Source organism: Aspergillus brunneoviolaceus (genome assembly GCF_003184695.1).
Source record: "Aspergillus brunneoviolaceus CBS 621.78 unplaced genomic scaffold BO95scaffold_129, whole genome shotgun sequence".
Classification (NCBI taxonomy): domain Eukaryota; kingdom Fungi; phylum Ascomycota; class Eurotiomycetes; order Eurotiales; family Aspergillaceae; genus Aspergillus; species Aspergillus brunneoviolaceus.
The window spans coordinates 37,083-48,901 of record NW_020290859.1 but is presented as its reverse complement, the minus strand read 5'-3'; the positions used below and the strand labels follow the sequence as shown (position 1 = coordinate 48,901).

The following is an 11,819-nucleotide window of genomic DNA, read 5'->3' as shown; positions in this document are numbered from 1 at the left end:
TTGCTTCGGGTGCGGGTGCGGGGGACGATGTGGTTGCTGCACCGGATTTCTCATTCCAGGAGGTTGAGGTTGATGATGATGATAATGACGAGGATGGGCGAGGGTGCAGGGCGAGGGTCTTTTCGGTTGGGGTGTGTGGATGGGGGGTGTAGGCGGGGAGGGGTGGGGTGGGTGGAAGGTAGCCTTCGTTGTTTTCGCGGTAGTGGTTCGATGGTGGAGGTGAGGCTGAAGGTAAAGGTGGAGGTGGAGGTGGAGGTGGAGGTGGACGATTAGGATCTGGGCTTGGGATGCAGCAGAGCCAGCTGGTGATGGCGCTGAGGGGGGACATTGATGGTGATTCCAGCAGGTGCAGGTGGTGGGCTATCGCGTTATCGGTGGGTAAGATGATAAGTGCCAACTTATCGATAGAGAGGGAGAGGAGGACAGTATCTGGGGAATCGGGGGTGAGACTGAGTAAGTTGGACAGGTATATAATCGACCGAGTTGAACAGATCACAACAAGTAAACGTAAACAATCGAGGTAGGTACTAAGTAGTAACTCAGTCCACGGTGTCACCTCGACTGGTTGATGGGAAGACAGACAGTCAAATCAAGAAGTCAAAAGGCTGGCTGACACAGCCTCAGCCTCAAATCCCAGGCATCCAGATTCCCCACACTGTTGATTGGTCTGTGTCCTGCAGTTTCGTCCCACTTCCAGCCTTGCCAGTTGGCAGCGCTAACACCTACGCTAAGCTAAGCAACACCACCCCCGGAATCCTCCCCCTCATACGCATCCACTTCATATTGCCCAAACTGCCGCGTCGGCACTTCTCGGGCAAACATGACGTCCAATTCCTCATAGGTCCGTCCCTTGGTCTCCGGCAGCCGGAAGTAACTCCACAGAAACGTCAAGAAAGCCGTTCCAAACCAGAAGAACCCCGTGTATCCCCGCCAATTCCAGGCCGTGGGGTTCACCATCGACGGCTCCAGCCCATTGGCCACCACGCACGCAATGTAATAAGAATTCCGGGCCAGGACCACCGTCTTCGACCGCAGCCGCGTGGACGAGACCTCGGGCGGGATCACCCACGCGATCGGGCCCACCGTCATCGAGAAGGTGAAAATCCAGACGATGCAGAGGACGGACTGGGTCCAGAGCGCCGCCGCCGCCGGGCTGCTGCTGGTCGTTGCCGGCGTCAGGCATCCGATCACCAGAAGATAGACGCTCATCAGCCCCATGCCGCCCACATACATCGTGCGCCGTCCGAAGAAATGCATGGCGAGACCCGACGCCGTCGTGCCCACGAAGGCCAGCCCCGCGCCGCCGAGGCCGAGCTTGTACGACTCGTCGTCGCTCATGCCCGCCTGCTCGAAGAAGTAGGTCGGCGAGTACGCAAAGACCAGCCCGGTGAACACCTGGCCGGCCAGCGCCATGCAGGCGATCTCCGTGCGCCGGGCGTTGGGCCCGCGGAAGCAGTCCAGGTAGGACCCTTCCTTGATCTCTTTTTCCAAGTGGTTGGTGTACACCATCAGCGCAACGGTCTGGTGAGCGGTTTCGGGGTCGGGGTCGGCCAGGAGCCGGTTGACGATCTGCACGGCGGCATCATACTGGCCCCGCCGGACGTGCCACCACGGGGATTCGGGCATGAAGCAGCCGCAGACGAACAACGGGACCGGCCACACCCACTGCAGGGCAAAGGGGATGCGATACGACCATTGGCTGTGGAGATCGATCAGCCCCTGCAGCACGCCGGCGCTGATCAGCTGGCCGATGACGAACGACACGTTCACGAAGGCCGTCAGATACGGCCGCAGCACCATCGGACACAGCTCCGAACTGTACGCCGGCCCAAGGGTCGCAAAGATGCCCCACGGGAGTCTACCGCAGGATGATCAGCTCGGCCGAACCACATAGCCCCATTGCAAGAAGCCAAAGGTGAGAAATCACCTACCCACAAAGAATCTGCCCCGCCACTTGCACTCCGGCAGTGTCGCCGAAAAACGGAATGAAGATGAAAGCCCCCATCAGCACCTGGGCCAGCAGAAAGACCCGCTTGAAGCCCCACCGCTCGATTAGATAGCCATTGATCAGTGCGCCGATCATACACCCCAGGTTCCCTGCCGCTCCGAGGGCTGACTGCCAGGATCCGGCGACCTGATATCCCTTGCCGGGGTGTTCTTCGCCGAACTGCGTCCGGAAGGCCGGGTAGCCGAAGAAACTGGTGATGAGGATGGTGTCGTAGCCCTCCATGACGATGGCGATGGAGGGGACGAGCGACCACACGACGGCCCACGGGAAGAGCTTCAGTGCCTGCGTGACGGACATCGCGTGCTCCCTGGCGTTTGCGGCCTTGGCGGCCTCCACCGAGCATTGCCATGGCTTGTCAGTTTCGGTGTCCTCACAGGGGGTTGTCAAGTCGGTGGTGACTGTGCTCTCCCAGTGGGAGAGGCCCAGTTGGGTTTTGGGGTTGGACATTTCCTTGGTGTGTGGTGGGAGTAGAATGGGGGTGTGCAGCATCAAATATCATAAAGTTTGAGAGGGTATGGAAGCGGTCGAGCCCATCTTCCCCCCTGCAGGAGAATAATGCCTCAATGATTTACCCGCCACGCAAGTGATAAGGGCTAAGACATATCACGCATGTCTTTTGTGGTAGTCTGTCAGTGACAAGGAAGGGTCCAAAACCGTGGGAGTAGCCAATCTGAGGCTGACGATCTATCCAGTGCCCTCGCATTCTTAGCTGGGTGGGTGATGCACCCCCTTCAACATTCTTGTAGATAAAACCTCAGGGTTGTCTGAAGGCCGTCGACTGGGCCTAGACAACCTCGGCGTCCCCTATGCCTCTGGGTAGAGCGGTCTAGCCTTGAACTTGGCAGGCTATTCGGAGGATGCAGATGCAGATATACCGCGCAGTGTATGCAGTCGTGCAACAAGCAAATAGAAGCCCCAAAGTCACCCGAGACGTCCTCCGTCCTCTTCCCTGTCCCTCCTCCCTTCCCATATCCCACATCTGAACACATCAACAAGCCTACCCCTATCGACCGACCATGAACCCCCAATCAACAACGCACTCAACCTCCCCCAAGAAACCAATTAATCGCCTGCACCTCCGACCTAACCCTCACCCCAATCCACCACAGATCCACACTCCCCAACAACTCCAACCACCGCCGCAACACCACCAACGCCGCAACCTCCTTGCAGACCAACCTCTCAAAAAACGCCGGCTCCAACCGCCCCATCCAGCCGGTATACGCCCCGAAGCTCCGAATGCCCCTGGGTAGCTGCACCAACCCACTCAGCATCCGCACCGGCTCGTAATACACATTATTGGCGGGGTTGCTGCCCGCATGGATGCCGCAGAGACCCGCCAGCCCGGGATCGAGCCCCCACCCCGCCGCCACCTTTTCAGAAACATTGCTCTCGTCGACGTCAAACACCCCGCGATACTGCGCCGCGGACGCCATGAACACCTCCCACCACATACTCCCCCGCTGCCAGGGGACGGTGGCCTCCAGCAGCCGCCGCAGCCCCACCTGCAGGGTGAGCCAGGTCAGCGCGGTGGCGGTGTGTTTCGGGGATGTGGCGAAAACAAAGGAGCCGTGCGGGTCGTAGCGGTCGAGTTCGAAGGAGCGCACCGTTAGGAGCAGGCACGCCCCGAAAAGGCCGTCCATGTTATGCGGGCCGATGGTGGCAAGTTGCTGTAAGTACTGCGTGATGGCTTGTTGCCAGTGGTAGGTTTCGGTCAGGGCGTAGGGGCGGTGTTTGGTGGGGGTTGTGTAGCGGAGGTGGGAGGTTGCGAAGGCGATAATCGCGTGCATTAGGTAGGGGGACTGTTAATACCCATTGTTTAGCGATTGGGGGTGGGCTTGGTTGGTCTGGGGAAAGCGGGGGGTGCAGGGGATAGGGCAAGAGGGTGGATAGGTAGGGTAGGGGGAGAGGCTCGTACCTCGAATCCGAGCTGGATCACCCGTCTTTGGTACTCGGCTTGCGGGGCTTGTGGCCCGAGGGCCGGGTCGGAGAGACCATAAAAGTGATGCAGGGCCTCGACGCGGATAGAGGGCGAGGCTCCCTGCGGTAGCTGCAGGAGGTCGTGGAGCTGGGTGCCTACGGCTTTTTGGGCTAGATTGTATGCTTTGGAGTCCGGCGAGCTGGTCAGGAACCGGGTCATTCTTTTCTCGGGGTCCGTGCTGCTGCTGCTGCTGCTGGGTTCATAGCTACAGTCCAGGTTGAGCTTCTGGCAGCGGAGGCAGTGGGGTTTCGATTCGTCACACTGCGATCCTTAGAAAAAGGCTGGTACTGGGCAAAGAGGGGTTGGTGTACCTTGACTCGGCGTTGTTTACACTTGGAGCATCCATTGCGGGATTTCCGATGCGCGCGGCGGGCATGATAGATGCGTTCCGGTTGGGAGGAGGGGAGTTGGAGGTGGAGGATTCCCTGACCTGCGGGGAGAGACATGGTGAATGATCATGACTATGACTAAGAATAGCTGAGCCTGATCAACCTGCTGGTTCGATTCAGAAACCTTGCAACATGGGGATAGGGAACAATGAGGGGAAGACAAGCCCGAGATGGAAGCCATCGACACACAGTAAGGCTGACACGCTAGTCCCGAAGAAGCACCCTCGTATTCAATCCATCACCATCATTCTTATGCATCATTTCTTAAAACTCCAATGCAACCACAGTACGGAGTACAGCGTACAGCGTACAGCGTACAGCGTACAGCGCACAAGACTCAAACATCACCAACGCATGCATTCATTACTTCATACACATCACCCTCACTCCGCCCCCCTCACCCCAAACTCAACCAATCTGCGCATTCGAGAAATCCATCTCTGCAAACCATTAGCAAAACAATTCCCCTCCACTATCCCCCAACCTACATCCAAGGTGCCCCCCAAGAAAGGCAAAACTAACCGGGATGTTCGGCCTGGAACTTCTTCAGAATATCCATCTTCTTCTGCTCATCGCTGGTCAAGCCCCCGGTCTCCTTCTGGCGCTGATCGTACATCATCTTCTCGACCATGGCGCGCGTCTCGCCGTCCAGGTCGCTCAGCGAGGACGACTCGGGCGTGATCTTGCTGACGTCGATCTTGGGCGCCCCCGTCACCACATGCGGCCACCACTCCACCTTGTTGACCTTGTCCAGGTGCACGGCCACCTCCTTGCCCGGCGGGTGCGCGGTCGTCTCCAGCGTCCACGAGCTTTCGTCCACGACGATCGGGTGGGGGAAGGTGCCCTGCGTTTGTGGGGGGAATTAGTTAGCATCTAATCCCTGAGCCAGGACTGTAGATAAACCCTCCCTGGTACGGGGGCGAAAGGACAAACCTCAATAATAGCCTCCTGCCCCCGAACCGCCACCTTGATCTTGGTCTTGGTGAGCACGACATCCAGATCGCGGCCGCGCAGGTGGCCCGGCACGGGGATAGTGACCTCGACGTCGCGGATGGTCTGCGTCCATTTGTAGGGGAGCTGGGCCTGCTCGGCCTGTTCGGCGGCCTTGCGGGCGTGTTCCTCGGCTTCGCGCGCGGCGAGGTCGGCGGGGGTGGGTTCTTGTTCCGACATTGTCTTCTGGCTTCTGGGTATTTGGGAGGGGTGTTAGTGTTGACGTTATGCTAAGGGGTTGGATGGGAGGATAGGTCCGTACTGTACCGCAACAAATTGCTGGGGATCGGAGTGGGTGAGGACGTTGGAGAAAAGAAGAGGGCTGCGGGGGAATATTCGATGGTGGAGCGGTGCTGCGGCGGCGGTTCGAGTAGCTTCCGTCCGTTGCGGGGCTTGGGTTTTTGGGTCGAGAGCTTATTGGGGTTTGGTTGCTGTTGGTCTGGTACTGCAAGTACTACTAACTATCGTACCGTTCGATGAATATGTACGCAAGAGGTCCCATACTCTCTCGATTAAGTCCAAGAAAAAGTGGAATATTGGCTCTGCTAAATGTTGAAGATATGACAGCGTCACAAAGATCATTATGCCCTATATGCTTTGCGTATGTCCCGAATCCCTCGCAACAACCTACCCTACCCATGGCAAACACTCCCCCAACTAAACAGTCTCCATGCTTCCTGCGCATCATGACTGCATACCCACTAAGATGCCATCAACACAACAAGATTACCATTTTCCATCTCTTCCCCCCATCCCACCCAAGAATGTAAGATTTTGGTTTCGCACAAATGCTAAGGAAGATAAGAAAGCTGAAAATGCTCCCACATATCCCATTGAACGCCATTGAAATGGATCCCCGTATCATCCTCGTCATTCCGTACTATCCGTTAGAATCTCTTCTCCGAAAAGATCGACTTCATGGAGGCCGTGCAGGTCGCTCGGGTCGAAACTCGTCGAGCTCGGTTCCGGATGCGGCACATCGGATTCCACCTCCGCCGCCGCGCTACTACTAACTTCACCACCTTCCAAGAACCCGAAGAACTGGCCCGCATACTCGGCGGTCGCGTTCGCCAGCTTCGCCTCTAGGATCCCCTCGAGCATACGCATGTCTTCCTTCCACTTCTGCTCGCGGCGGGCCTTCTCCTCTGCCGACCGGCGGCAGGTCCCCTCGCGTTCGCGTACCTTGACGCAGTTTGGGCAGATGTAGTTGACTTCGCAGAAGGAGCATTTGCAGGGTGGGTTGGCCTTCACGCAGTCCTGGCACACGTAGACGGCGCAACTCGTGCATTCGCGGAGCACGCTGGCGCACCGCTGGCGTTGGTCGCCGACGGCACGGTACTGCGGGCAGAAGAAGGATTGGCAGCCTTGCCATCGGAGCTGCTCGGACGGCGAGTCACAGTAGATGGAAGATGGGGAGGACGATCGCGATCGGTTGGAGTTGGACAGGGACAGACTTCGGGAGCGGCGATGGATCAGCGAAGCCGGTCCCGGGGGTTCGGGCAGAGCGCGACTGCGCACCTCCCCGGCCCCCTCACCGTGGTCCTCGGTGAAGCTGCTCGTCGTGGAGTCGATCACCCGCTGGGTCCGGAACGGTAACTCGAACTCAGGGACGGAGTGGGGATAGGCCATGTGCGGGGCCAGGTAGCCGCGAGAGCCTGATGCAGCGTGGTTTTGGATCGCCATCTTCTCCAGCGTCAAGTCCCGGTAGCCACAAATCCTCAGCCGTAGACCGCGAAGATCATGCTCAATGCACAACGGCTTCGAGCAGCTCTTGCAATGCACCTTCCACTGCGGCGTGTCGTAGCAATCCTGGCACAAGTTCCGGGGACAAGCCGTGGGTTGTCGGTTAGGCGGACCCAGCAGCCACTTCATCATGGCGATGTGTCCCGTCTCGAGGGTGTAATCCGGCTTGCGTGGGTCCCCGTAAGCGTCGCGCGGGAACGTCTTGCTCCATTCCTGAGCCGAGATCTCGAGGTCCTCCCAGCCTTGTCCCCTGGGTAAAGGCACCGCGCGCACTTGATCAACGTCCCGATTGGAAGTGCCGATACTGATCCCGCCTCCGCCGGAGAAAATGGGTTCCGTGCAGCACCAGTGCAGCTTGAGGGCCGGATAAGCGGCGGAAGCGGTGGGGTTGGTGGTGAGTGGCTCATGATCCGTGAGTTCCACTGGGTCTTGCATCGAACACGGCGAAACTGTTGCGCCAGGGGCCCACCAGAACGGATTCGACTCCTTGGTCGAGGAGGGCTCCAAATGACCAGCAATGTAAGGCCGATCGTATGCACAGCTAGCACACAGAGTCTTTCGACATCCGACGCAGTGCATCAAGATGCTGCATTGCTCGCACCGCTCCGGGATCACTTCGCAGCAGTTATCACAGCGGATGTTCTGGACAAATTGCGCGTGACTTTGACGCAGATGCGCCGGTTTCATCTTGCCGTCACCGAGATCACCAATCTCGCCCGTCCCCAGCGGTTCGCCGCAATAGCCCGTCTCATTGTGCTCCCACAGCTTGCCGTCACGCTGAGCTGGCCTGTTACCCGAGTCGATCGGTCCGATCCAGTTCTTCGACCTCCACAGCCGATCAAAGACGACCCAGACCTCGGCCGAACCCTGGGGAATCCGCATCGACACGTACCCTCTTCTGCGGAAGCACCGCCCGGCCGGGGTCGAGCACCACGCCGTATCCGTCCAGATGCCCAGCTTGTGGCAGAGGTTGACCAGCTCATGTGTGGGCTCGGAATCCGAATCCTTTCGCGACAGCGATGACGTGAGGTAGGGGCGACGGCGGTGGTGGCGACATCGGTAGGTGTATAGACTTTTGAGAGCGAGGTGTTTGGTGGCAGGAGAGCTACCGATATTCCGTTCCATGTTCACGTCGTACTGGAGACCAAACATGGTCAAGTAAGGAATAATGTGATACTTGAGTGACACGTTCTTGCACCCCCGAACAGAGAGATGCTCCAGTGTCTCCCGTCGAGCATGAAGGACTGTGGAGATAAGGATCTGACCCGAGACCGCCGTGTTATCCAACTCCAGGCTGCGCAAACACGGGCTGAACGGAAGCACCACATTCATCAGCAGCTGATCGAGAGCGTACGGTCGCGACTGACGGGGCACCACTGCCTCCGAGGAACCGGTGAGGACCACGCGAATCGGGGGAGGCGTGCCTGAGGGATAAAGGAGCCGGAACGAAAGGTACTTCCATGCTGTTGGGTATGAGCGGAGAAAGGAGCGGAGGTAGCGGGAAGTGTGATAGAGCGAGAGAATAGAGTCGGTGGGGGTCTGCAGAAGGAGGGATTCGAGGATGGGCGCATGAGTGGTGAGGACTCTTTCGAAAGTTGATAAAGAGTGTTGGGCGTGGATGTCCGACTGCTCCAGCGCGGATTCCACCAGCACTTGCTGGCTCGGGCCGGCGGTGTTGTTCTTCTCCGCGTCCATCGTTATCGTCGATAGTGAGAGTGATACGGAGGGCGCTACCGGAGTATGTCGGTCTGTCGGTCTGTTACGACGGCGCTGCGGCCGAAATTCCAGCTTGATCTTTTTCTATGTGTTGAATGTCTTGGTCAATGGATTGAGTCCGGGACTGAGTCGGAGGGTAGAGTGTCGCGGGATCGCGAGCACGGCGGAGAATGCGGGTATGAGCGCCCATCATAAGGGGAATAAAGAGGGCGACTATGCGCAAGGAGGACGGGTTTACATCCCAAGGCTGAACATCATATGAGGGAGGTCTACCAAGGGAGAAAAGACCAAGCAGGCAGGGAAACCGATGAAGAAGACCGCAACAGGGTTTTTTTATATGGGGGAAAGGGTGTAATTGGAGAAAGAGAAGAAGGGAAACGAGAGTGAGGTGAGGTGAGGTGAGGTGAGGTGATGGTGATGGATAAGTGAGTAAGTGAGTGAATGTGGGTGTGGTGGGTATGTGTGTGTGTGTGGCTTTGCCAACTCACCTCAGATTGGGGATTGGGACAAAATCCAACGACGGCTGCCGGGATCTGCCCGGCCCAGCATCATGTGATAGGTCGCTTCGACCATCACGAGCCTGAATTGGAAATGCTATCGACTGGCATGATGATGCGGATTTTGCTGAGGTCGGATGATAATCAGAGAGAAGAATAATAATACCTTGAGGAGGGGGAGGGATGAAAGGAGGGTGAGAAAAAAAAAGCCTAAAAAGGGATAGGGAAACTATTATTCCCTCAGCATGGTCATGATTCTTTCAGTAACTTAGTGATTGAACTCTCCCGCCTTTATTGAATCTTCAACTATCCGTAGACTACCGGTACTCCATAACTTACCTGACTTTGACTAGTCAACTTGCAACTTACCTCACCCAACATCTCTTTTTGGGCCGCTAGGAGCAATAAGGCATGAAAGCACGCTTGACCAGTCAGATCTGCATTGTCTACCGGCCCAGTTAAACGATCAGTCAACAAGAAAACTTGATTTGGATGCACCGCCCAGGGCACAAGAAGTCTATCATCTATCCTAGTGTCGATCACCATCCTCGCCCACCGTATACCCCCTTGCGATTCCCTTACGCCCTTCTACCACCAGCGTGCTATCCGGCGCATCTTCCTCGTATTGAATGTCAAAATCACTTCCCAGACCTTTCCACGTCCGTTGGGATTGCAGGAATTCCGCCCCGGGCGAGAACGTCCCGCCGATCATGGCAATATCGCCCTTGGCTCGCCTGGCCAAGGCGCGCGCGGCCGAGGGCCCACTAGCGGCCGATATGGCCTCCTCTGCTGAGGAAGCGGAAACGCGGGGTGCAGCATTCCGCATGGGGCGGGAGTGCGAGACATACCGACCGGTGCGCAGGTCGAATTCCGGTGGTGCGGACTCGGGTTCCGACATCTCGCCTTCCTCGTCCGCCGCGGGGTCCGCATTCTCCGCCTCTGCCTTTAATTGATCGAGGACGCTCTGGAAGTCACTCCGCCAGGCTCCGGTCCACACCCGCTCGGTATCGCCCTGGAGCGTGAGCTCCAGCTCCGATGGAGTAATCACCGGCTTCCAGAAATCCTTGCTATCGACCAGAGAGCTTTCCCAGCATCCGATGACCACCCATCCGCCGATCTCGCTGAAGTTGGCCACCTTGGCCGCGTTGAGCTTGCCCACCACAAACAGGTAGCTCTTCTTTCCGGCGGCCGCAATCCGATCACGCACATGCTCCACGATGTGGAGGTAGTTCTTCACGCTCAGCGTGTTGACGAGGATGCCGAAGATGGGCACGGTGTTGAGGGAGGTCAAGATGGCATACCGGCGACGCAGGGCAGCCGCCGTGGACGCGGGTAACGGCTTCACAATCTCCTTTGTCACGTCATCGGTGGGATAGATATGGATGGCGGCGACGCGAGACGCAAGGGTCAGGAGTAGGGCCGTGGGTGGGTCGGAAATGTGGAAGAGTTGCCAGTCAGAAAGTGACTCCGGAGTCTCTTGGACCGATTCCGGGACGGTGCGGTTGGGGATAGCGGAGGAAGGGTTGTGGACGATATCCGTGGCGAACAGGTTGGTGTAGCCCTCCTCGACGAGACGCGAGTAGACGGTCGGGACATGGTTCGAGTAGGTCACATCCGCCGCCAGAATGGCCTTGGTTTCAGGGTCAGGGTAGGTCTCCTTGAATGCGCGAACGAGGGGCTCGAGAGGCAGAGGCTTTTGTGTGAAAACGTAGATGACCGGCAGCCTGGCTGTCGGGGACAGACACGACCGGCCGTAGTGCACGACAACGTCCGCATCCACATGCTCCGCGGCCACCTCGTCCACGCAGCATGTACCGTAGGAGGTATCCGCCAGAATGTATAGTTTCGGGGCAGGCGCGGGAGTCGCATCGACCTGGAGCTGGCCAACCGAGTCCGCTAGCTGTTCGGCACCGTCGGTGCTGCTTCGCCCGTTGCTGTGTGGTTGAGGGGGGGCATCGGTCACGTCCAGACCGCGGCTGAGGAGTTGAAACACCCGGGGTGCATCAGGGAGCATGTCATCCGGAAATTGGAGCGCAATGCGCTTATACCGTGCCCGGCGGATCTCTTTCAGCGTGCGTTCGATGTCATAGGTAATCGAGAGCTCCTCATCGGAGAGCGTGCGATTCGGTTCCTGAGACGCAACCGGGTCGGTGGATTCCAGGATGCGATCATCCGGAGTGGAGAGGACGGGGGCTGCCTCCATATCGTTAGCCTTGGTGAGGGGCATTATAGAGCGGTGATTCGCAGAATCGTGAGCAGCCCAGGGCTGGCAATTGAGGATGGTGTTGATGAAGGTGGTGGGGAGGGAAATTGGGCGGAATTTTTGACTGCGAGGAAAATCCAACGGATTTCCACCCCACTTTCACCCCGCCATCCGCAGGGGAGCCAATGGCACTCATGAGGATTACTTGGTTGTGGTGCCATACATACGAAGTAGAATTAAAGCAACAAACCATTCTCACCACAATTCTTTACAAGTCAATCATAATTGCATA

General features: G+C 57.8%; 5 protein-coding genes across 5 annotated transcripts; all 5 read right to left on the bottom strand.

Moving 5' to 3' along the window:
• Window positions 1-732: 732 nt before the first annotated feature.
• BO95DRAFT_457961 (general substrate transporter) lies at window positions 733-2,455 on the bottom strand (the record flags this gene model as incomplete). The annotated part of the gene is made up of 3 exons (XM_025588511.1): window positions 733-1,858; window positions 1,932-2,377; window positions 2,408-2,455. 3 exons carry the CDS (start codon window positions 2,453-2,455, stop codon window positions 733-735), a joined length of 1,620 nt encoding a protein of 539 aa, XP_025436241.1.
• A 327-nt stretch (window positions 2,456-2,782) lies between these two features.
• Window positions 2,783-4,669, bottom strand: BO95DRAFT_41890 (Zn(II)2Cys6 transcription factor domain-containing protein). The gene is made up of 3 exons (XM_025584472.1): window positions 4,301-4,669; window positions 3,927-4,250; window positions 2,783-3,810 (listed from the first exon to the last, which is right to left on the bottom strand). Exons 1-3 carry the CDS (start codon window positions 4,433-4,435, stop codon window positions 3,049-3,051), a joined length of 1,221 nt encoding a protein of 406 aa, XP_025436240.1. The 5' UTR covers window positions 4,436-4,669; the 3' UTR covers window positions 2,783-3,048.
• On the bottom strand, window positions 4,330-5,943 carry BO95DRAFT_41917 (NudC domain-containing protein). The gene is made up of 4 exons (XM_025584483.1): window positions 5,631-5,943; window positions 5,312-5,561; window positions 4,901-5,222; window positions 4,330-4,818 (listed from the first exon to the last, which is right to left on the bottom strand). Exons 2-4 carry the CDS (start codon window positions 5,546-5,548, stop codon window positions 4,787-4,789), a joined length of 591 nt encoding a protein of 196 aa, XP_025436239.1. The 5' UTR covers window positions 5,549-5,561; window positions 5,631-5,943; the 3' UTR covers window positions 4,330-4,786.
• Window positions 5,885-9,296, bottom strand: BO95DRAFT_448509 (uncharacterized protein). Its single transcript, XM_025587865.1, has one exon. The coding sequence runs from the start codon at window positions 8,804-8,806 to the stop codon at window positions 6,239-6,241; it is 2,568 nt and encodes an 855-aa protein (XP_025436238.1). The 5' UTR covers window positions 8,807-9,296; the 3' UTR covers window positions 5,885-6,238.
• Window positions 9,297-9,847: 551 nt separating this feature from the next.
• Window positions 9,848-11,617, bottom strand: BO95DRAFT_448508 (2-(3-amino-3-carboxypropyl)histidine synthase subunit 1/2). The gene has a single exon (XM_025587864.1). The coding sequence runs from the start codon at window positions 11,549-11,551 to the stop codon at window positions 9,854-9,856; it is 1,698 nt and encodes a 565-aa protein (XP_025436237.1). The 5' UTR covers window positions 11,552-11,617; the 3' UTR covers window positions 9,848-9,853.
• Between the last annotated feature and the right edge of the window lie 202 nt (window positions 11,618-11,819).